The sequence below is a fragment of the Sinohyriopsis cumingii genome, chromosome 2 (genome assembly GCF_028554795.1).
Source record: "Sinohyriopsis cumingii isolate HCF-2022 chromosome 2, ASM2855479v2, whole genome shotgun sequence".
NCBI classification, from domain to species: Eukaryota; Metazoa; Mollusca; class Bivalvia; order Unionida; family Unionidae; genus Sinohyriopsis; species Sinohyriopsis cumingii.
This window is the reverse complement of record NC_142962.1, coordinates 116,752,363-116,779,053: the sequence shown is the minus strand read 5'-3', so window position 1 is coordinate 116,779,053 and position 26,691 is coordinate 116,752,363. Positions and strand designations below refer to the sequence as shown.

The 26,691-nt window shown below is 35.3% G+C and overlaps 1 protein-coding gene across 2 annotated transcripts in view; it reads right to left on the bottom strand.

The window, feature by feature from the left end:
* Positions 1 to 26,691, bottom strand: part of LOC149805672 (sprouty-related, EVH1 domain-containing protein 2-like) — a 175,579-nt gene that overhangs the window by 29,675 nt on the left and 119,213 nt on the right. Inside the window, exon 1 of one of the 2 annotated variants that reach the window (XM_089950323.1) lies at positions 14,751 to 14,870. The exons of the other annotated variant lie outside the window; for it this stretch is intronic. Coding sequence (XP_089806449.1) covers positions 14,751 to 14,773 — 23 coding nt within the window. The 5' untranslated portion in view covers positions 14,774 to 14,870. Of the gene's footprint in view, positions 1 to 14,750; positions 14,871 to 26,691 lie in introns of those variants that run through there. 2 annotated transcript variants of the gene reach the window in all.

The window sequence follows — 26,691 nt, the reverse complement described above, 5'->3', positions numbered from 1 at the left end:
ATAATGTGTGTTTGTCTATATATATATATATATATATATATATATATATATCAGAAATATGTATCTGTTCCTCAAAACTCAATGAAGGCAAATTGCATCATTCTATTACATTTTCAAGTGAAATATATTATTCCATTACATTTTCAAGTGAAATATTAGATAAATTCATTAAATTCTCCATATAGTTTTAAGCCAAGTTATTTGATTTGGGGGTTGAAAAGACTCAATATATTCATTTCCTTCAGTTTCAAATTTGTATTGTTGGTGGTACCCCACGCATACCAGTGTCTATGCAATATCTCCAGCATCCCTTTGCCTGCACAAAGTTATGCAGCCCACAGGTGTTGGCATGTTTTAATGTTTGACCTATATAGCATTCTGTACTATTTCACTATTATTCATTAATTTCTTGATTTTTCTTTATCCATGTCAAAATTGTTCAAGATTATGCAACTATACAATTGGTTGTTGTGATAAAACTCATTACCAGTATATACACAACACATAGAGCCACCATTTCTTTTTATAATTTCTTTCCTCCGAGTCTAACTCAAACTTTCCAAATAAACAATTGTACCAATATGGAAAAGAACTTCATTTCTTTGTGTATTCTAATCACAACTTTTACAGCATTACCTCTCTATACAGCAAGGTGGATCAGTTTTGTACTTGATGCAGCTAGGAGTGATCCCACAAACATGTTGTTTAACACAGCTTTGTATCAACCACTCCCCCAGGGGCTAAGCAAATACACTCAACAATTGCAAGTTGTTCTCAAGACCTTTGAAGAGACCACTGAAGGAAATTCTGTACTGTACGTACTCACTAATAAGTTGAATCAATCTGCACAGACCCAGATCTGCCATCGCATAAGGTGCAGGTGGATCTGGGTATGTGCAGTTCGCTAAGAGTAATTGGAACAGCACAGAACTTGATCTGCAGGCGTATCATGCTGCAGAAGATAAGGATATTTGCTAAATGAGGTTTGACTTAACTGAGTATATACAGTATACTTTGGATAACAGTATAGGTATGATAAATAGTATCAGAAATATTCCGTACAAATGTTCAATTAACTGGATAACAATGGGTGCCGATGTCTTTACTTTCCTTGAAACTGACCAGCCACAAAAAAATAAATAAAAAATATGATGTTATTTTAATTGATATTTTCAATCATTATGTCATGGTAACATTTTCTGAAATATTTTATTCAAATATGAACCATTTAAGTATTTATTTAGTAATTTAAATTTCACTGTAAACAAATTCTGACATGAAATTTAAATGATTCAAAGATTACAGTATGTCATTTCTATTTAAACCAAGAGAAAAAAAGTTAAAAGGTAACTTCCTTGGCAAAAACTGCCATTAACTATGTGCAAGTCATTTCTTTGTTTATATATTCCTTCCTTTTTTACAATATTTCTTTTGCTTTCTGAGGCCCCATAAATATGTGTTCTTCCTATTTCAGTGTTTTTCAAATTAGGGTAGGTAGATATTTTATATATATATATATATATATATATATATATATATATATATATATATATATATATATATATATATATATATATATATTAAAATGAATAATATATATAATGTAATAAGCACTCGAAGTACTGGGCTATACCAGCTCAGATACACAAATCAATATCAGAAAGAATTTTTTTTTTAGGTGGGGTGGGGTTGGTGTGCTAGGGTCGGCAAAGAAAACCGGATGGTCAGCCAACCAGAAACATGCATATTTTTGGGGGACCTGATACTGATTCCAGAAGAAAAGACCTTTTTTAAAAATAATTTATACCCTTGTTAGATGTAGATACAGTAAAACCTGTCTTGAGAGACCACTGCTATGAGAGACCGCCTGTTTTGAGAGACCAGGTTCTCCATGTACAGATTTAGAGATTATATAGTGTTATAATGTGTTATGAGAGACCACCTGTCATGAGAGACCATTATATTTTGGCAGAAGGGGTGGTCTTTCAAGACAGGTTCCACTGTACCATGATATTAATTTTAAATACAGTAAAAACAACCAAAAAGATCACGTGTAGTAAACAGCCACATTCTGAAAGTCCCTACATTTTGAAACAAACAAGCCTATATTAAGCATCACCTGTTTTATTTTCTCCGTAACTATTATGACTGCTCAACACAGTTTAGATTGTAATAATAATAATAATTCATGGCTTGAAATTATTGGTAGTCAAATAGTCAGAGGCTAGCAAATATCCTGTCTACTGGCTAGTACCAGTAGTTTCAGTTATAACCTGTCATCTTGTGAAGGACTAGTGAAAAGTCTACAGGACAAGCACAGTTGTCAGTCAGGTTGTCCATCTATCTACAAAGGTGTTTATTGTTATTGAAAACTGATGCCAATAATGAAAGGCAAACATTTATTACAAAGTCAGAAAAAATTCCCCCTCTCCAAAATTATGACAGGAGAAGTGTTTCTTTCCTGAATTCTTAGATGTTTAAAGTCACATGTTGAAATAATAAATAACAAATAAATTAGACATCTTGGCCTCTAATATGGAAAGCAATTACATTTTTAAAACTGACATTTTATATAAAAAAAAGAATCTGTGTTACATAAAATAACCTTAAAAAAAAAAACGAAGAGAAACAAATACCTGCAAAATTCAAAGGTGATTCCCATTTCCAAATTACATACATACTGTATTATGATGGATAGGACAGAAGACCAAAACATGGGGGAGAGGATGGTCAACTCTTCAAACATGTCAACATCGATTATAAATTAGAAATGAAAGAGAAATTTAAACTGATGGCTAAAATTTAAGAACTATTCGTTATCGAAGATCCATGATCCTGTTTTTCAAAATGCTAATTTGCAAATGCTTTCGATGTCTGTAATAATCTGCAAGTCAGAGTTGGACTACAGTGAATTGATAAAATGGATAAAGGAAAAGAAGTTTAAAAGAACAGCATTAAAATGCACAAGTAAATAATAGAATTTCACAAGAGAGATGAAGAAAAGAGTAGAGTAAAAATAGTTTATAAAAATGATTAAAACATTACTTGAATTCATATAAAATACTACTAGATCTATTCTTGACTTCATATAAATACTATAAAATCAATACTTTAATTCATTTAAATACTACAAAATTTGTACTTGAATCGATATAAACAGTTCCAGATCAATACTAAAGTCCAAAATCAACAAAAAAGAAATTGTGTAGCATATATGAACAGAATTATGTTCATCCTGCAGTGAACAAAGAGAATATAAATCTAAGTCATTTAAACAACAATTCATCCTTCAAGAATGAAAAATGAAGATATATTAACTATTCCAAGACAGTAAAACTGGTCACTCTCACAACATACTGACAATAAAAGATGACCAATGTACTCCAGTCCAAACTTTGACATTAATTCTTAATAAACACTACTATTTTTTTTAAGGGCACACTGCACTGTAAGTAAACCCCTCTGGCATATACAGCTGTGAGCCGTTACTCCATTTGTTGCCAAACCTGGGTCATCACAGGTAATATTTCCCACCAGGTAAACTGTGTATTACTAAACAAGAACCATTCATTAATTCCTTGAGTGCTAAATAGACTCCATATCACAACACACAGTGCCGTGTGCACTGAAAAATGTCAGACCAATTGTATTCACAAGATTCTACCGTCAACTACATCAGGTTGAAGTTAACAAGGGAAATGACTCCTAACAAAAACTGTGCAAGCACAGTGATGTGCAAAGATGCACACTTAAGGAATGATCATAATGCAGTGTTTCCTCATTTTAATGGCCTTCATTCTAGCACAGTTCTGGTGTGTGGTATGTGTTTGTGATTTAGATTTTTAGCATAGCTTTCAGCATTTTCTTTCATATCACTACGATGGCAGTTTATAGTGATGTCTAGCACTAAGGTATCATTCTGCAGATATGTGACATCATGTCCCACCCAGTCAACCTCTTAATGCTGAGCGCCAAACGAGGCTTTTTTTAAAATAACAATTTGAATAATTCTTACCAATTATAAAAATACATCTGATCAAAGAGTATGAATCTGTGCCAAAACAAGAATGCCCCTCTGACAACCATATTGGCCATCAGATCGGCACCATTGCTCAAGCTGACATCAGGAAGTCTTTCAGCGAAAATCAAATGTTGATATGGCCACCCATTCAGGATCAGTGGCAATAACATGGTTTTCCATATGGTCACTGCAGTGGCAATAATGGGCATCTAAGTGGCATAATATTTTAGTTTATGACCAACTAGACCATGGGATGAATATGTACGTTCAGTTTCATGGCAAGCCGACAAGTAGTTAAGATGGAGTAGAAATAACAAACTTGAGACAGTGGACAAGTGGATGACAGATACGCAACTGATAACAGACCATCCAATAAGAACATCTATGATGATGGCAATGCATATCATGCACCACCTGACAGCGATACAACATACTCTTTGGTTTTTCATTCTCGTACAGATTATAAAAAACTTTCTGGTTAGTAAGGACGAACGTTATTTGGCTATGGCAGAAGAACCTGAGTCACTTTTATTACAGTAGTTCAAACAAAAAGTTTTAAAAAAAAAAAAAGAGAACAACAGACAATATTCCATGCCCTCTTCAAGCCAGGCTCTTGAGCTATAGCCTTTGGTGTACACATTTCAGTGTTCCATCAAATCAAGTGCCATGTTACAGTGTTCTGGACTGGAGCTTTCTGCATTATTTTCTCAACTGAAAGTGCATGGGGTGCAATGATGAAAACACAATGGTGTACGTCTTTTAGCAATGTTGAGAATGCAAACATGTTTTTCCTCTATGGATCAAGTTAGGCTACATCAATGCTCCACAACAGCATGTAAGTTTTAAGATTTTGTACATGAAAATAAAATTGCCTCTTAAATTTGTACATCATATACAACTGTTATCTCAAAAACTTTAATGTCACACAAGTAATATGGCACAATCTATGCTGTATCTTAAAATGTATCTGAATATAGACAGCAGTACACATATTTTATTTTGAGCAAAGATTCCATTACATAATAGGAATCATTAGCTTGTTGGAGCTACTCTACAGACTATAAAAAATAACATAATTTACTTAAACAATCAGACATACTTAACAAATTACATTTTTCTTTTTCTAGTTATAATGTTACTCTACTAAAACCATGAACCCATCCCCCATATTTAATTTACATTTTCATAATCTAGTCTGTTAAACTCCAATCCCTGACTGCTTTTCACCTTAAACGTCATCCCAAAAATTCTGGATGAAAATTATTTGATCGATATGGAGTGTTACAATGACGACGAAGTGACTAAATTAAACCAAGATGAGAGATCAAGTCTCTATCATAATAAATGACAGGGAAGTACAAATTTTTGAAACACATACAGCTTTCATTGTGACGTCACAAAGTGTGACAACCAATCCAGTTTGTACTGGATCACATCTTTTGGCTGACCTAATCCAAAAATGTCTACATACTTTTAACACTGAATTTTGATAAATGGATTTTTTGGTGGTTGTTTAAGTAATAACCTTCTAAAGTAATATGGATGTATGATGATGTAAATAAAGTGATTCATTTCCATTTAAAAGTATGTGTAATCAAATTCTAAATGATGATACCCATTACTGAATTAGTCAGTACTAAATGCCTCAATGTTGTATAGTTTAACGCCATTTTTCAGCACAAGATAAGCTATACACAGCAGCCAGTATAATTGGTGGAGGAATTACCTGGGAAAACCCAGGAGAGAACCACCGACCCACAAGAAGCTACTTGCAAGCTTTCTCACATAATCACACTTAGCCAAATCCGAGACTCGAACCGACACAGACAGGTGAGATAGCAGTGATTCGTAACAGTGAACGCTTTAGACAACTTGGCCACTCGGGGCCCCAAATGCCTCAATGATCTGTAACACTAGTATCATTGTATGGACACACTCAAATCTTATTCCAAATTGGGAAATTAAAACTATTTCATGCTCAGTAAACTGTAATACCTTGCAAAATGTGACATCGAGTAGCGCAAGAATATTTGTTGTTATCTTTATATTCCGAATGCAAAACATGCAGCAGAATAAGCCTTCACCAATAATTACCAGAACACACTTAATTACAGTTTTATTTAAGCTAGAAGTGTACTGCTGGTTACTGAATAATATCTAGTTGCCAACGGTCCCAGTGAATGAGCTTGTACTGCAATAAAAGGTATAAACTCTTATTACAAAAATTTTATGGCACGACCATCTTTCATAAAATATTGAAAAATCATAACCTCTCACATGATGGAATTCTGGAACCTACACCCAACTTCATTCAGTCTGTAACAGTGCACCCCATTAATTACCATAATTCAAAATGGACTTGTAGTTAAGCTACAGAAGTTATCTTTTCCCTTTAACTTGTCTTAAAATGAGTACTGAATATTTATGTTGAACAACTGTATTCATGTGACTGGAACATATTGTCCAGTTAGTTATTTCATTAAAAAGCATTTTAACTTTTTTGTACTGTTGACTCTTACAAAAAGACACATTTCTCTCTCTCTCTCTCTCATCACATAAACTTCAACACCAACAATTCAATCTGGATCCTTAGTAGCATTCTCAGCTTTGTTGTTGTTGTTGTAGGGTTTAACGCCATTTTTGAGCACACGATAGGCTATACATGGCGGCCAGTATTAATGGTGGAGGAATAACCTGGGAAAAGGCCAGAAAGAACCACCGACCCACAAAAAGCTACTGGCAAGCTTTCTCACATACCCACATTGGCCGAATCCAAGATTCGAACCCATGCAGACAGAGATGAGATGGCAGTGGTCTGTAACGGAGAGCGTTTTAGACCACTTGGCCACTACTCTCAGCTTTCAGGGCTGTCAGTGTATTAAGCGACGAGGAGATCTTCAGACGTTCTATGCATGTTTGTAATTATACACATACTCCATAACAAATATGGAGTCCAGCAATCAAAAAACTTATAACTGGTATTCATCACAAAGACAGTTCACAATGACTCAAAGAGACATTTAAAGTACAAATAGTTCTAAGCCAGGGAGCATCAATGCCAAAGAGAGTTGTTTTTCAAAATCTGATAGGTTTCCAATGAGTATTTTTTTAAAAATGGAAACTGAACTTTCTCCACAGGCCAATTTAGGAATGCATAAATAGGTACAAATGTATACTAATTAGAACACCAAAGAATGTTAATCTGTCCACTCTTATTTTATCCCTTTTTTTTGCCAATATATATTAAATGTTTTTGGTAAATATGTAAATAACACAAACTCCTAATTGAAAGGCTTTTTTAATTAAATTCCTTATTAGTTTATTCTACTGTAATGTTTACGTTCCTAAAATTAAATTCAAGGACTTTACAAGTCAATCACATCTAGTTCATGGAGCTGTCGTCGCCGTGCAAGTAAAGATATCAAGTATGAGTGCTGGATACATGCAGCTCTGACAAAATTTGCTACCTGTGAATGTCCTGAACTTCCTCCTAATCTCACACTGTGCATACGCATGATACATATGTGCGGGAGGCACATGTTTGAGCCGCAACACAAGGAAAATTACCCTTTAGTAAAAATGTCCAAAGTCTGTTTCATTTTCAAGAAAAGCTAATATCCTCTACTGTGCGCATTTTTTAATACACATATTTTAATATGAATCAACATGTAAAATTTCAAAATGCATAATACATCAATACCATGGAATTATAAAGTTCTTTAAATGACCAGTTTTCTATAATTACCTCATTTATTCATGCAGAGCTTCTTATATATATATATATATATATATATATATATATATATATATAAAACACAAACCTGCTTAAAATAGCATGGGCAAGGACAGATCCCATTTTTTTGCTTATAAAACATATCCCCAAAATTGCAAAACTTTAATAAAATTGGTAAATGAAGCACTGATATATTGCTCATTATAATGATAAACACAAGCACTTATTTTAATAAAAGCTGGTATATGTGTTTAGATTAAAGTCAAATGAGAGCAGGACAAAGAACAGAAAATTCTACAACTCATTTCAGATTAACCAGATATTTAAAACATGTTATTTTTTTCATCAGTACTTGATCTCATAAAACTTTCATTGCAATATTGCAAGTGCCCATGGAAAATATGATACCACAGTGCAGACAACAAAGTTAAGGTGGCAAAACAGTCAAAGCAAGTAATATTTCATTTTTCTAATAGCACATTATTAAATTTACCTCTAAATTGTGTCGACCCCTAGTCAGGGATGTAGGGAACAGTGTCCCCGGCCAATGGGATCCTATGTGCAACACTAATTAAGCTCCGACTGCATTTTGATTTACGACTCATAGAAGTGGTGGTTGCATTGTTACAATCAATAAAAAGTTGACCTGCATTGTACCAACATGCCAATTATCAAATCAAGTTGGAAGTAAACTAACAATGAGAACACTATAAGTACATAACGAAAATATATAACATTAATTATTGGTTTATCATACTCATTCACAACAATAGCATTGCAGGAAGCAAGCAAACTAGGTGCATACCAGTAGTTTCACAGACAAGGTTCATTATAGAGAATAGGAGTTCCATAGCGAGCTGAAAATTCCTGAATTGGCACACGGAGGTTTGCTTAAGGATCAGCAGAATTTTTGCCATACTTTTCAATGAAATCATAGCATCTTATAAAACAATTTCTACAACAAAACTGACTTTTGAAGTTGTTTCTCTAAATAAATACCACTTTAACAAAAACTAATCCTGATGCAAAATGGAGTGATGAAATACACAATCTTTTGCTAGTACATGTGTGTTGAAACCACTTGCAGTAATGTTTTACATGATCTTTCAAAGAGAGCTTGGATAGAAAAGTGAAGAACTTCATTAATAAAGGCTATTTATTGTCAGTTATTCCCTCCAAAATGAGTATTCATTACTGTAACCTGCCCCCCTCTTCTCACTGTCAACATCGAACCAATTAAACGTAGTGTCTGATGCAGTACACATTTATGGAGCGGACACTTGACTAAGTTATTCTGAGGAAGAATTGTACATATGTGGCATGAAAAGGGTTACAGACCAGACATCTTGCATGCAACAATTAAACTGCTGACCAATAAAACTTAGCAATAGGGCATTATTGTACATGTAGTTCATTCATGGGGTGACAGGCATAATACAATTCAATGGAGGTGGATAATAAGGTGAAAATTCTCTTAAGATCACTAGTTGGACAATACCCATGTATCTTTATCGAGTATCAGTATTCAGGTTCAACTCCACGATTAAAATAGCCAACACTGGCCTTAAAGCTATATTTTTCAATCTCACACGGGGTATTCACAGGGCACTGAATTTCCCTGTGTAAATATAATGACTGTACAAGGAAATCATAAAAATACATGCATAATGTGCTAATAATACCTCTTCAATACATTACTTCAGTACTTAGATACACCAAAAAAAGGAATAAAACAATTCACTGAAATAACAACTTAGATATCATAAACACACACACACACACATATATGGAATACATAAATTACGATGACAAATTCATATTCTGAAAAGAAACAAAAATTGGTACATACTTCTCCCACTTAAATATCGGGGATATTTGGGAAAAATTATTGTGAAAAGATACAGAAAACTTTTTTTAAACAATTTTAAAAGGAATTATAAAACACTGATGGATGGAAAAGAGACACCAGTCCCAGAGGGCAAGGAACCAACATCATGCAACACTGAGACTGGATTAAATGGTTTGACAATGATTTTCAACAGGATGCAATAAACAAAAATATGATATAAGCTGTGAATGTATTCTTATTCATGGTATTCTTATTCATGACACAAGTAATCCATGAATTGACCTCACTAAACCAATGCATCCCTTATACTTAGGGTACTATTACAGAACCCATTCCAAATAATGAATTTTGATTTATCATATCTACTTAAATTTTAACACATGGCTAAAAAGATTCAACTATAATGCAAGTTCACATCAAATGTATACCATTTATTTGTCTAAAACTTAAAGCCTTGTTGAACATATTACATATTATGATAACAGTCCCTTAATGATCCATTATATACATCCAAGAAAGTGGACTGAATTACTGATCAGTGACATCAAGATGAAGCTAAATGAAAATATGGAGGAATACAAACAATGAAAAATGTTACCTTGATTTTAAAAATGTCATGCAAAACCTGTGTATGAACACAAAAAAGGAAGCCATAAAAAAAAAAATATTGGCATGTGTACTTTCAATTCTTAATTCCAATTCCTAAATATTAATTTTGAATTTACCTATTTTTAATTTTAAATTCTGCTTTTTACAAGTAAATTTAAATGGACCAAGTTCAGGGTGTATTCTAGGACATGTGATTCATGCAAACTTCTATAAAAACTGCACCCAAAATCAACAGAATTCACGAACATCAAGGATTACCTTTATTTGTTCATGAAATCCCAATATTCAAAACATTCCAATCTTATTTTAAAGGAAAGAAAATTTCCCCATAAATTTTCAGTCCTAGAACAAAACCCTGCAAGTTTAATATAATGTTTTTAACTAAAATTACTTCCAAAAGAAATAACATTTATATAACCTCGATTTAAGGTAAAGGCTTACATGTATATCATGAGCAGACATCCCAATTCTGTGAAAAACCGTAGCACAATGTACATCAAACCATAATAATAAGACACAACTAGAATTACCATGCAGCAATTTTCTGTATGTTTTTTTTTTTTAATGAGTTAACTGAAAGTGTAAAATTATTAAAACATGGAATATGTTATTTAATTGGGTTTTGAAAAAATATTTTGAATCAAATGACATGGTGCAAGGAACAAAAGATGTAGCTTAGCAAAGAACTGTTTGACTGACCAACTTTGTTCACACAACCAACAAAAAACTTATTTGACTGTCTTTATGGCTGATGTCAGGGCTTGTAACCACACAAAGTTCAAGATAAGAAAAAAATTGAGTATTTTACTCCTTTGTTTTAAAAGCTACATGTATTTCTTTTTATTTGAAGGAGCATTCTCTGAACAAAACACAACACAACTAGTAATACACCAATCCAAATCATAATCATCATGACATTTTGTTTTTTCAAATTCTTCAAATGGCTTAGCTAAAGACTTGCACTGATCATGTACTTTCATTCTAAGTGCAGATGGAACATATTAAAATAGTCATGACAGCATAATTTCTCTTGATTCAAGGCAACTTCATACATCATGGACTGGCTTAGAGCACAATAATTATTTGATAAACTAAGTATGTAAAAGTCTCGTACAATCATGATGTAAACGATGTATGATAAACATGGAATGTGGGTGCTAGGTTTTCACTACAACAATTGCAGCTTAAAAGATACCCACATAACAAATCATTACAAATGCATGCCTTTTATTTTCAATTACACCTGTCAAAGAAATCTCAGGAGTTATACAGTAATCAAATTAGCAATATCACCTAGTAATCTTGAAATTAGCAACATGCATCAAAACCATCTCCGACAAGCCAATGTTTTAGAGTCAGCAAGCAATGTATACTTTGCTTGAAAGTAGTTGAATCTGTTCAATTACATTTAAAATGTTACAGATTAAGTTAAAAGATGTATCATGTGAAATAAGTATTGATAGTTGGAAGAAACTGTTGGTGTTTATATAACAGAAGAATGCAATACATATAAATGCTCAATAAAGGTGCAGATATATGTACTGTGGCTTGATCATATAAAGCTTGCAGAACATGAAAGCATTATAAACTGAACACCGCTCTGTTTCTCCCTCTCTCTAATTTTTGGACTTGCCCATACATGTTCCTTGCAAACATGATATGCATGAGCTGAATTTGTGCTTGCCCCAGCATCGGGGAAAGTGCCCTAAAGGAACATCACCCAACTACAAGTTATCATGACAAGCATTGCCAAAAGAAGATGATAACTCGCACTGTGCTATGGAGTAGCTTATAAAAATTACATTTTATTAAACAACAAACTGAAAATAAATGTAAACAGCCTTCATATATTTATATGTGCACAGTTTACCAATCTGAGCCAATGGGACTCCATGAAAAGAATGCTGGATGTGTGTTCAAAAGGGTACACGCTTGAATCCGGCTACTGTATTGGTTTAGGTCGGCTACTATCATGTGTAATTGGAACTTAACTCCAACTGGCAGTCAATAACCAACTCTTGTTGTGCCACAAAATACCAATTAAAAAGTTGGGAACTTATTAGAGCTCTAAGACAACATGATAATTATCATTACCCCCAGAATCTAAAAAAGAGAATGGTAATTATCCCAACCCCAAAATGACATTTTAAACTAAGCAATGGAAAACTGAAACAAGTATATGACTTTAAACTGCACCTTGATTCACTGGGAACTGTTTTTGTTGTTAGTATTATTAATATTTATTAATAACAACTGACAGTGAAATAAGGTACCCTTTTAAGAATTATATACACATTCAAAGTTCATATTAATAATACTATTGTAAACTTAGGAAATTAAGAGAGTAGTTCTATGTTACTTATTAAGTTTAACAAAATCCTGTTTCATATAATTCTTCATGTGGTCTTTCAAATGTTTCTTCAACTTTCATTAGCAATAGATATAGGTGGCAGCAATGTTTTGAAAGGATATTCAGTGCATGGTTAGATACAAGCGAACTTTTAAAAATAATAATAATAATAATTAATTAATATGACTGTATGTGATATATAAGCAATTACTTAATTTTACAAGACAGTATATTTTTTCTGTTTGCTTTAAATTCCTCTACAGAACTGTGATTCAATTTTGAAAGAGCAGGATCTGTGTTTATTTGTTCATCGGAAACACCTACAAAAACCTACAAAAGAACGCTTTAACCAGTTAGTAATATTTAATATACCACTGCTAAAATGGTAATGTAGATTTTCTATTTGATATTTAGGTTTAATTTTGAGGGATAAACTACATGAATATTTTCAAACTATAACTTGACAATAACTAAAAATGGTCCGATACTTTTTGTGAATGGCACAGTGCACGTTCAGAAGCAATACAACCTATGTTACTTACTTAAATTTCTCATATATTATACAAGTGGAGAAAATCAACATGTCATCTGGAACAAACAAGATCAACTATACCTAGCCATTGGCTGCAAAGACAATTCATGCTGGAAAAGCGAATTTCTTTATTTCTGTCTACTCAACAACATGTAAAAACATTATTCTGTGAGTGTACACACTGTAGGAATTAGTTCAGTTCCAATAAACAAAAACTTTCTTTAACCATCGCCTAACAAAGCTAATAAGCACTGACCTGATAAACAGTTCAAGATTTGGGCACAGGTATATATATATCTTCTAATGAGCATAACAAATATTGAAATTAAATCAAATATACAAATGTAGATGTTAATGTCTGCAGGAAAGAAAATGAGTGGACACACTGCCTTGAGGAATTGAAATACATATAAACCTCCTCTACCACTGTTAATGCATCACAGAATGGTGTTAATCAGGGAACAGAACAATCAGCTAAAGGTTTAGGCACATGTACTGGTGCTTACACAGTTTTATTAGCAAGAATGAAATGGGGGATATTTTGCAATGTAAAAAATGGAAAGCTGTTGGAAACAAAAGTCTGGCATGATGCCATCCTAAAATGGCCTGTAAGGAAAAACAAATCAGTGGATACAAATTATTAGAAGTTTATTACCCAATCCCATCAATGGCAACATTTTTTTCTGTCACTTGTTTTGCAAGTACACAGTAACATGTTTCTGCTATACATGATTATTAGTTGCGGTCTGATTTGATTACAATACTGAAGGCCACACTTCAGTTTTAATACCTTGTTAGTATGTTTCAATGCCTTTAATAGGTTGCCTTCATTGCTCACATCTGCCATATTATAACGGTAAAATATTACTGTTAATCTGGAGAGAGCTCAAAAATAATGTCTGTACCTTTTCCATTAACTTTTGCAAATAAATACTGTTTCAATCAAAACAAATTAAGAAATGAAACATCCTTTACCGAGTTTTTGATACCTTGTCATTGGTCTGAGGAATGGGCACCTTCCACTTGGAATTATTTTGATAATAATAATAACATCATGCCCTTTTAAATATTACTAGGTGGCAGATACAATCATTAATTTGATACGGTTTCGAACAGATGAACGCCTATCGACTCATGTTGCAAGTATCAAATTACACCCATTTCCTGTATTTACGAAATGTTTTATTCGTAATAAGATCCCATTATTATATATGGGCGCTTTAAATTTCTACATCTAAACTATATATACATTTCAAGTCACAACAGCCTCGCCCTCGCAAACCACCATTTCACTATCGCCAAACTGACCATCGCCGTCTTTCCTCATTCATGTTATTTTATGAATGAAACAATCCCACATTCTTGACACGAAAACATACTAAATCAAACGCAAATTGCTGGCCAAACACTGCATGAATACCCAAATAAAACATAGGATATATAAGAAAAATGAGTATATTTTCATCCAGAGCCATAATTTGCAGGATCAAAACAATTCAATTGGTTTAAATCCCTCGTCAATTAAAGGGTTACCAATATTCTCAATGCTGGCAGCCTCCATATTGGACACTCGAGTAATTGTTCAGTTTTACCTAAATTTCAGACGAATAGAGCCGCATTCAACCACTGATCTCGCATTGAAATGAAAATACTTACTCTTTGTTTGAATTCTCTGTCATCTTCTAAGCTCCATGATCGCCTAATCACTTAGGGTTTGTCTTTACATTCACATTCATTTCTTAATTCATCTACCAAAGACAGGAAATGGACAGGACACTCAATATACATTCTGTAGTACTCCGTAGTACAAAATAGGACCACAAATGAGCTCATTATAATTAAGATTTAAATAAATCTCTAAAATGCATTATATGTATATGTTACAGATGTATATTACAAACGGAAAACGTTTTGATAGGACCTAAGACTTGAATTAAACTTAAAATTTTAAACTCTCGCGCAAGGATATTTTAACCAAGATGGCGACATCGGTTTAAATATAGTTCCAACCCAATTATGCAAATATCCATACGAAACGGTTCACACGCGTTCATAGATTAACTGACACATACTAGGAGGTAGGGCAGCAAAATATACTAGTGTACTGCACTAATGATGCTGTATCGCTACCACGGCTGGAAATATAGAAGCAATTAAACGGAAATTTGGTATTGTATCAAATTGCATTGATGTTTTCCATGTAAATTATCTCAGATGTCTTTTGACCAATGGGGTTGTGGGGTCAACTGTCAATCATTAAGTTGTGAATCAAAAAGTCACAGTCGACACAAAACTATGAATACTTGTGAATGTACTGTGACGTCAAATAGATCCGGTAAAGAGATGAGATAGCCACGCCCCTTTGGCTGAAGGTCTTGTTATTTATCGCTCACAATGCTTGCATTCTATTGTTTACACTATGAATGGGCCAGCACCGCGGCTATGCGTAGTAATTCATCTATCGATTTCGTGGCGTTCATTCACCCATCCTTCAAGTGGAATAATTACAATCGTTATGGTATGAAAAGGGTTAGCTTCGTTTATTGCTGTATTTAGTTGAATAAGGGCTTGTCAGAGGTGGACATTTGGCATCATAATATATATTTATGGCTTATATACGGTTCGCCTTCATTTCTAATTCAGTCTATTTTTCATAATTGTCCGTGTTAATAATGTATGATAGAAGGCTTGCATATTTGACTGAATTCTTTGAAAATCAATAATCACTGGGTTAATCCAGTAGTATTCGTATTTAGCCTGATATTGAATGGTGAATCAACCCACAATGCACATTATCATTATATAAATATATCAATCTTGACAACGTATATCTCTGTCTCTCGCCCGCCTTGGATGCGGAAGGTCGCCGGTTCGAACTCCGGCCGAGTCATTCCAAAAACATTTTTAAAAAATGGTACTAACAGCTGCCTCGCTAGGCGCACATCATTAAAAGGTTAGTGTTAGGGCTGGTCGGCCTGGTGTCATAATAATATAACTGGGTGGGACATCATGCTACATACCTGCGGCATAATGCCCCAAAGCTAGACATCACTATAAACTGTCACACCGCAGACATCGATATGACTGAATTTTTTTTTTTAAAGCTACGTTAAAAATCTCTCTCTCTCTCTCTCTCTCAACATTATATAACATGTCATCAATTAAATAACTAGCCTGCCTGTCGAGCACGCCACCTAGCTTAGGCAATGCCGATTTATTTAGCAAGAAAGGTCGTAGGTACAGCTTTAACAATGATGTTAAGCAATGTGCGGACAGACGGACACGCAAATAAACGTCATGTGCAGCTTTCACCAAAACGACTCGACAAAAATGTAAAACTTGTATACTATTTCTGCTTCAGTAGCAAGACATGGAATGGAGGCGAGCATAACTGGCTTTTAAAGGGGACAACGTCATTCATTTATATGCCTTCCTCTGACCTTCGACACTCCGATTTACATATCTCGACAGTTAAAACGGTATGGGCATATTTATCTAATACCATATTATAGTTACAAACATTTTTGAAAATATAAAATTGTACACACACACACACACACACACACACACATATATATATATATATATATATATATATATATATATATATATATATATATATATATATATATAATTTTTTTTAAGGTTAATTTTGTTTATGGAATTTTTGGCAGTCACTTGCTTGCTTTTGCCGTTCGTATGGACGTATAATCTCGCTCAGCAAGCGACGTATAAAGAGTGATAGATTGCGTATTCTAATGTACAGACCATTTAATTTGCAAAGGGCTGTGTAGGGGTACGGTTATAAATTTATAACTAAATAAAAAAGACAATGAAAATTAAGTTTGGCCCCAAATAGTTTTTAAAAAAGTATTATTCCTGCTTGTAGGAAACGTAACTAAATATCTGAAAATCTTGAGGTAATTTACAAATATTGTATGGTTGAAGAAAAATCCATCCTACCTTCAAGAAAATTAAATGGTCGGTCCCATTTATATAAACTACGTTCATTGTTTTATTTGTTCTGCTGCGTACGTGGACGATGGGTTGGAATAACTATATCAGGACCACGTAGAGGTCGTTAGAGTAACATAAGAAAAAGCCCATCATATATTTCATGATCTAACTTGGCAAATTGTTTTATCAACTTAAATTCCCTCTTGTTATGTATAATTCTAAGCTCATATATCGGTTTCGTGCTGGAGTGAGAACTTGTGTGTGTTGAGTGGGGCAATTTCATATACCAAATTTCGGCTGATAAATTTCAAACAGAGGTGTTTTGTGTGTTTCTGTGAGCCGTCTTCACTAGCCAAAGGTCATGACTCGACCCAGTTCATTCCCTTTGACGATATGAAACAACATCCGTTTGGACAGCGAAGATGGTTGTGAACTGGTACAGGCTGAGTTTATTTTTCGAGCTTACAATTTGGTTTGTTTATGTCCGTCTTGACTAAGTTTGTGTATTTTGTTTGTAGATTTACCATTCTTTTCATTCACTGACAAGTGTTTCCCCTTTTCCCGACATATTTAGAATGCCATGTTACTGTGAGCGAATTAGAATATCAATTAACTGTGTGGTTTCGCAATAAAACACTAAGCTGAAGAAAGGAGTATTAACTTTTGTACTAGAGGTAAATTTATTGCAATCAAGGTCGCGATGATTACATACTGCATTCACAGGGACGTAGAGAGCGATCGCAGGCCCCGGGATAAGAAACACCAGGGCCTCTCCTAGTTCTTGTTAAAACAAAATGTTTCTTTTATAAATTTAAAAAGTTTTGTTCGGCCCGGGTCCCCTTGCGGCCCCGGAGATATATCCCCGGTTGCCCCCCCCCCCCGGTCGGCCATATGCATTCAAATTGGCAAATGTTCTTGCTGAATCAGAAAGTAGTGCATGTGTCTAACTTGTGGAATGAATGAATGAATGAATGAATGAATGAATGTTCCAAAATGTCTAAAATAAATGAATGAATGAATGTTCCCCAGATATAATGCAAGGCATGTCGTGCAAGTCAAATGGAGATGTAAGTTATCTGCAATGTATGTAGAATCATTAAATGAAACTGTTTCATGATCCATAAATTTAAGAACAAACTGTACAGAATACTGTTCATGAGTATTGTTAGTAACATCGATTGGCTATTTAAAGTCAACAAAATAAGTAAAAATAATTACGTTTTTGAAAGCAAATGGATATTTAAACCGATACTACAGTTAAACTTATGGATGACAGACCGATCTACTCCTAATTAATCGAGAATTTTGGTTGATTTACACGACAGTTGTATGTAGTCAACTTTCATTAAAGTCGTTTCAAAGTTGGGTTTACTGAGTACTTCACGGCATAACAGCAAACGAAGTTTATATCGTACTGAAGAAATGGAGTAAAGTGACTTCCTTCGAACAAACCACGTTAGCTAACAAGGTCAGATCCGAACCCGCGGCATTGGTCACGATTAAAGAACAATAATCACAGTAATATGCAGATTTTGTAATAATTATGAGAAGAAATCGAGATTTGTTTATAAGTTGTTCGTTAGATTTCCAGAGCGGAAAATATTTATTCTAAAACAGACAGTACCTTGAGAATTATGTGAAATTATTCAAGGACTTCGATATTTAAATTCTGATAGATGTTATGAAACCTTCTATGACATTAGCAATTGTTCTACGTTCACGGGATGACATTGAAGTAAAAACGTTTGGATTTAGAACTGAGATTCTTCAGTGGTGTTAGCACACAAGCACATTAGAACTTTCGGAGTATCTTTTGATAGCTTCCAGTTTAATGTGAAATTGATAGTACAGTTTAGGATAATTTCAGGAATTTATACAGTGTAAGGCAGGGGTGGGCAAACTACGGCCTGCGGGCCACATGCGGCCCGCCAAGGGTTTTCATGCGGCCTAGGAACAAGTCATCATTCGCACTGTTTATGTTACTCTGTTTATCAAATCAATTTGCTTCTTTTGAAGTTTAAGTTTAAGTTTTCAATTATTAATAGCATATTAACAACTGAAAATTAATTATGATGTTATTTAGAAAAACCTTTTGTTTTTGCTATTTCAAATATTAATTATTTTACTTAATGAACTATGCGGCCCGCGACAAGGTGTAAATTTTGTGTATGCGGCACTTGCACTGGAAAGTTTGCTCACCTCTGGTGTAAGGTATTTGTAATTCTTTCATTTTGGTTGATTTTATATTTAGGGAAATAGATTTTTATTTTAGAAAATTGAATACTTGCTGGGTTTTACCTTGCCTTGTTATATAGTACAAGTCCCAGAGGTAACACAGCGAAATTAAAGGTAACTCTGCTGTCTATTGACTGAAGCATAGTGTATTAATTTTCTGGTGTGCGTATATAACCAACAAGTGTATTGTCCCACATTTTTAGCAAGAAAAGTTTGTGTGCCCCAAAATTATTTCTCTTCTGCTCTAATAAAAACGTGGTAATTATCCTTCAAAAAAGAGAACTTTACACGCGTATCTCATGATCAAAAGCGAATCTTGTCTCGATATGAATTGTTTTTGTTTTTGCTATTATCTTGTTCTTGTTTTTGTTTATGTTGTAAAATTGGGAAATGTATAAGTGGAGTAGGTGACTTTTAAAATTCCCCAAAATAAAATGTTTCATATGAAGTTCATCATTTGCAAAGAAAAATCACGTTTTGGAAAGATAATCCCATTAATCATATCTTCTTAGCTGCATTTCAAAACGTTTTCAATTGAGTGTACACACCACAGAGAGCAGTCACTTCCAATAAACAAGGACCAGTTTTAAGTATAATACTGTGGTGATAATCAACGGTGATCTGCTACGTAATGTAGCAGACTTAAAATAAAAATGTTGAATCAAGCACATACACGACTATTTACGTTTGTGAAAAGGGGCATATTGCAAATGGGAAAGCAAACTTAGAAAATAGACCTGGTACAAAGTATAAAACGGCCTGGCGAGGGCAAAGAAAACTGCGTGCCACATTACTCAAGTAGGACAAAGTCGTGCCGCTCTCGGCGCACTGTAGTGAAATTTTGATGTTCAGAAAGTTCACAGACTGATTTGTCACAATATTGATAGAGCCTTTCTGTTGAAATTGCCATATTTGGCAACAGGGTATTGCAGTGACTAATACGTATCCAAACACAAACCAAGATCTGATACCTATAATCCTCGGAAAACTGAAGTAAACAAAAGAAAGCTCCTGGCTATCATGTTGAAATCACAGTCAAGGCATTGATATAAAAGGTCTGACCATGACGACAATGTCAAAATTTGAACCAGTATATTGCGTTATTAAATGTCTTACTGTTATAAGGATTCACCCAGTTTATCAACAAAATCTGTTAAGATGTTTAGGGCACATAAGGATATACAAACTTTTAGCTAAAACTGAATGAAAATTTTCTATATAACCGTAACCCAAAGATACAAGAGGCAAGAGTGCGTGTCGCAGATAGGTCTTAACTTCGTAATGTTACACCCCAACAAACATTTTAAGACAAATTTTCTATGAAGTGATGACAAACATGAATTCAAAGAGACAATGATGCATATCAATAAAGGAATAGTCGTAGATTCGTAATTTATTGCTATATTGTGTGCTTAAATCTTTTGTCCGTGATTGAAGGTTGTGGATGCAGCGTTTGCATACCCGACTTTTAATGGTTGTAAATAATGAACAAGATGTATACTAACCTTTGAGTTCAAGGCCTAACATTGTTTAAGAGTTAATGGAATTTTCAATGGGATCAAATAGTTTTCCAGAACATTCTACTGCATCGTAGGTCAAGTGGTGATGTATGTAATAAAATCTGTGTGTTTTTTGTGTGTGTGTGTGTGTGTGTGAACTTGATAAAAAATTCGTTCATATCATAAGATTAGTCAGTGGAATCCATTTGTTATCAAAATTTAGAGTTGTGTTTATATGTTTCGAGAAGAATTATTTATTTAAATGTTCATTTTATTTCCTAAGTGCACAGTGACCGTGGGTTAACACATTATTTTGGAATTTTCATTGAAAGATATTCTAGATTGCATCATTGGTATATAAGGACATTGAAGACTATAATTGATTCATCAGGCCACAAACGTACAATGCCTGGTCATAATCTATGCCACTTAACCGTGCATCAATATACAACGATGTGTCACCGTATATTCACGCACAGCTGCTCTCGCATATTCTTGAACCATAAAGATACCAAAGTTATCATTCACGAAGTGGACAAGGAACTTAAAGATTTTCGAGACGTTTTAAACATACGCTAATGCAGGATCAGAATGGACTCTTGACCGATGTACCCAAATCCAGGTTCATATTTCCTAAATCAACCGTTTCGTGGATCCAGTTATATACCAACACCAAAGTGGATACCGCCACTGTTAGTGATAAATACAAAGAATTTTGACAAGCGATATTTTAAATGGGTGTTGGTATCCGCGTTATATCTGGCTATTGATATTTAAGACCGGCAGCACTTATGTGAAACTTAATTTTTTTTTACATATAATTTCCTGTGCTGGTTACTAAGGTCACACTGAACAAATCTGAAACACTTAACCCAGGTATCAATATATTACTTGATATAAATGATTTTTCCCGCTTTCACTATCCCCACATAGACTGCGTGAGCGAACCCAGATTGATTTGTTGTTGCTGGATGATATGATTAGTTCAGAATCACTGTCGCGCTACGTATGGATAAAGAATTTTGTCCGGTTGCTTAAAAGTAAGCACAAGGATTAAACGTTTCAATGCAGACGTTGCAATCACGTATTTAACACCAACAACTGCTAACGGTCGGTTAAATCAGCGAGAAACCACAGCGAACAATAATGCGCAAACAGGACAAACATATTTTCAAAATTACTGCACTGCAACAAAATATGTAACTTCCGTATATCATCAGTACGGACTCTGAATGTCACAACGTTTTAGTGGAAGACTCGTCCAGCTTCTTCTTCCCTAAGCGATAGTTCCATCGGCCACACAAACAAATATAAAACATGTTGCTGAACAAGTCCCGTGAGAATTTTGTTACTCTGTTGTCAAATATGAAGGGCACACTAAGCTACCAAAGATGCATGGTGACCGTGATTTGGTCGAAGTTTTTCTTAAATTGCTTGAAGTTACGGAGAAATCGATTTAACAGCAGCTCCATTCACCAGCAGTAGTGAAGGGGGCCACTTTACGGACAATGGGAATTAGCATTAAAAACACCCCTGGGCCACTTTACGGACAATGGAAATTTAACATGGCGAAAAATCGTGGGCCACTTTACGGACAAGGGAATTTAACATGGCGATAAATCGTGGGCCACTCTACGGACAAGGGGAATTTAACATGGGATTTTTTTTTTTAAAAAAAAATTTTTTTTTAAAAAAGGGGTAGGCAATGGAAAGGCTATCTCTTTTCGAGAAATATGGCTGGCCCTGAAAAGGGCCTTTGGGTTTTCTTCTTCTAATTTCTTCTTTTCCTCCACCAACTTCTTATTTTATCTCCAACACTCTTTCTCTTCTTTTTTTTCTCCTTCTCTTCTTTCTTCTCTTCCTCCTCTTCTTCTTTCTTCCTCTTCTCATTTTCCTCTTCTTTTTCAATTTTTTCGTTCCATGTTCTTATTCTTATCTTTTCCTCTTCATCCTCCTTCTCCTCCTTGATCTCTTTCATGACACCACTAATCTTGTCCTTTGCTTTCCTTAAATTGTTAATTTCCATCTTTACACGATGGGGACTATAGGAATAATGGTCTTCAACGAGTCTTAATAGCATCTGTTCCATTATTCCTAAGTTGTCTAAAACGTCTTGCAAGGTTTGTAATTTGTCCATTTGGTTTGACGCCATCTTCTTTTTATTCTTTGCAGAATGGTCTGAACGACGAATACTGTGGGTTCTTATACGAAAAGCGCGTACGTGAAGGAAAACATCCCCCTAAAACATAAAATGGATCTTACCTAGATGATGACCAAACATCGCGCGGACGTGAAGGAAAACATCCCCCTACTTTCTCATTTCATATAATATAACCCTAACTATACTCTCCACATTTGCTAAGAAACCCATAATCTACTATTCACACAAACATACCTGAGCTCTTACAAACACACAAACACATACACTTCCACTATTAATAAAGAGTTAGTGTTTATTTTCACACTACTCTACCTACACACATTGGCAAATTAATAGTTATTTCTTTTCTAGAGTATTGGGTAGCCCTGAAAAGGGCTGTTTTGTTTGGAACTTCATGGACACCTGGTTAATGGTGGCACCTTCCAGGCCTGGCGCCACATACACATCTTATCCCCCAGTTACTTTTTACCTTTTTGGGGGAGAGAGCAGAGGCAGGATATGTCGCTTCAGAATCCCAATTTTCACTCTCTGGGATTCTGAAATTTTTTCTTCTCTCCTTTTCCTCCTCCTCTTCTTTATATCTTCTTTCCTCCTCTTCTTTTTTTCTTCTTTCCTCCTCTCTTATCCTTCCCTCCTCGACAATGGCTTCAGCGGCCAGTTCATTTAATATGCGCCTGGCATATTCCAGATGCACATGAAGTTCCAACAGTTTCTCCAGTCTCGTGTTCATTTTTGGTGTTGATCAATCAACAAGGGTAGCTGGACTGCCTAACTAGTTTCAATTTATACTGAAAGCGCGGACGTGAAGGAAAACATCCCCTGAAAACATAAAATTCATCTTACCTAGATCATGACCAAGAAACAACAACGCGCGGACCTAAAAGAAACACTCGCTCACTTTTTTATGCTACCCATCACTTCAATAGACTATCCACATACGCAAAGCAATCCAATCTAACCCAAAATATACACCTCAAACAGCCCAAAAAACAAACATCATTTTAATCTACTATCCATACCAACCTACTTTATCACTTACAAACACAATCACACAAACACATACCCTCACATTTTTTAAGAAAGAGTTAGTGTTTATTTTCACACTACTCTACCTACACACTGGCAAATCGATCGTTATTTCTTTTCTAGAGTATTGGGTAGCCCTGAAAAGGGCTGTTTTTTTGTTTTTTGCTATGGCATTCTTTTTTTAGTTTCTAAGAATGCGATGTCCTCTGAGGATAGACTTTCTGGCGATAGGTCTGCTTCTTCGGAAAGAGAAGAAGAACTCTTTGGTGTCGATACGGCAATCGACAAAGCCTCTGTCAGCTTCAGGTTGCTGCTGCTGTTGTTGCTGCTGTTGCTGCTGTCTCTGAAGTCTGTACTTCTCTGTCCATTCTTCTTTTTCCCTGTTCATTTCTTCTCTGAAGAGCTCTTCTATCAGGTCTTCAGTGATTTTTAACATTCTCACATTCTCTATTTCTTCTGGCTTCGGTATCAGACTGTGTCTGACCCTATGCAAATTCACGTAGGCTTCGTTGAGCTTAGCTAGTTTGGAGCACATCTTCTTAGGAGGATGAGTCGACAATGGATGGCTAGACTGGGAACAACTCGGTTCTTAAAGTGAAAGCGCGGACGTGAAGGAAAACATCCCCCACACGGTTTTCGAGCCGCAACGTTCATGAGAGGGATAGTAAGAAATGAAAGAGCATCAATCCAACATTCTTATAGCTAAACAAACCACAAAGTCATTTTTTTCAAAACACAACATTTTTTATTCAAAAATCACTTAACACTAAACAACAACTCTAACATTTTTAACAATAATCCAACACTATAACATCAAACATTTTTTTCTTCAATTACTAACTACTTTAAACAGGGCTGACAACGTTGTGAATGAAATTGTGATTTCCACTGTTGGAAATCATTAGGCCATTGATGGACACTACGTTTCCTAGCATGAGACAAAAGATAAGCATAATGGTCACAAAACCATCGATCTACTTTCACATCGTTTCTAGCAGAAGAACGAGGATCAAAATGAGTCACTAAATGTTCTAAGGAATAGCCCAGGCTGCGATGATGCAGAAAATACACACAGTACTGTCCACACACCAAGGAATCTGTGCCTTGTAATTTCACATTATTGAATCGGGTGGTTTGAGCATTTCTTCTCATAAAGTCGATGATATCGTCTTCCAAAGGGGGCAATCCGTACGAATCGAAATATTCCACACAGCCTTCTTGAGGAAAGTAGACGGCTACCCAGTGGGTTCCTGGGAGATGACTGTCGTCCGTGTTGATCACGTAAGCTTGATGGTCTTTAGGTTTGCGATGAGGGAGTTCATCTTTAGCACAGACGACAGGATTCCAAGAAGACGTATACGAACTGTGGTTCAAAAGGTAATAAAGTTCCCAGGTATCCATTGATTTGTGTTTGTTTTCTTCTTCACAGGTAATAATAAGTCGTCAATTCGATCCTGACTTTTTGCTTGAAAATGTCTGACGAATAAACGGTTATTCGTTCTGTTTCCTCACTCTGATTCAGGAGAGCTTCGATACGATGGATCTCTTGAGTGGTTAATGGTGGACAAGAATGTTCACGCAAGTCTTTATACCACTGGTGCAACACGTCTTTGTTCGAGATGAGACTCCAAGCTTCGTCCAGATACTCGTCCAATTTTTCTTCTTGACTCAACATCAGGCATTTATCGTGTTGAATTTGACTGGGATGATCGTTTTGACATCCATAGCAATTTTTCTTGATCAATTCTGTCATTTTGTCGACCAAGTGTTTGGCAAAACAGGAGACTAAATGGGCTTCTTGTTCTGGCCATCTCGACTTCATCATGATATCTTCTTCGTCTTTGTCTTGAGATTCTTCTTTTTCCACGGTCTCCTCACATTCCATCTCCAAAGTTTCTCCACTAGGTAAAGAGGGATAACAGTCTTCCATGGCTTTCTAATAATCTAGAATGACTTCTCTCAAACTGTTGATTTCTATGGTATTATCGAATTCTGCATACAGGATGACGTTCACTGTCTGTTTCAGTTCTTCTGCAAACTGAAGTTCCACACGAATCTGGCCGGATTTTATAGGGTGGAAATGTCCTTCGTCGCTGCCTTGGTCTGGAGTGAAATCAAAACCCCACAAAGCATAGCCTCCTGCATATTCGTCGTAATCAATGCCGTGACTGGTGTTGGTTCCTAACTGGCCGGTGGCTTCGTACAGGGACAAGTACGATCTCAAGTAATTTATGTTTGGGGGCTCAAAGCTAGGTTCGAAAGGTCGGGTACACAAGGTCTTGCCATCACGACTGACTTCGATTTTCTTTACGTTGAAGTGTTGAAAATAGAAAGGATTTTCAGTGAAGGCTCCGTTGAAGGCTGCATTCGAGACCATACCAAGGATCAAACGTTTGGGTAACTGTCCTTGGAACAGATGATCTTCGGTTATGGATTTCAGTCCAGTAGAAATGGTGAACGTTTTCACTTCCACACGTCGTATGGGATACTTGGCGGTCGTTCTGCTCAACGTCTGACTGATTTCGTTTCCCACTTTAGGTAACACTTCCACGCGCCGTACGTAGAGTCTGGCTTGTAGGATTGTGCTTTTAGGATTGCCACCCTTAAGAGCAGTTTCATCAGCCAACAAATGGAAAGCGGTACTGCTACGATTCAGTCTCAGGCGCACATTGACCCCGTTCAGCAAATATTTCTCTTGCAACCACATGTCCAAATGCAA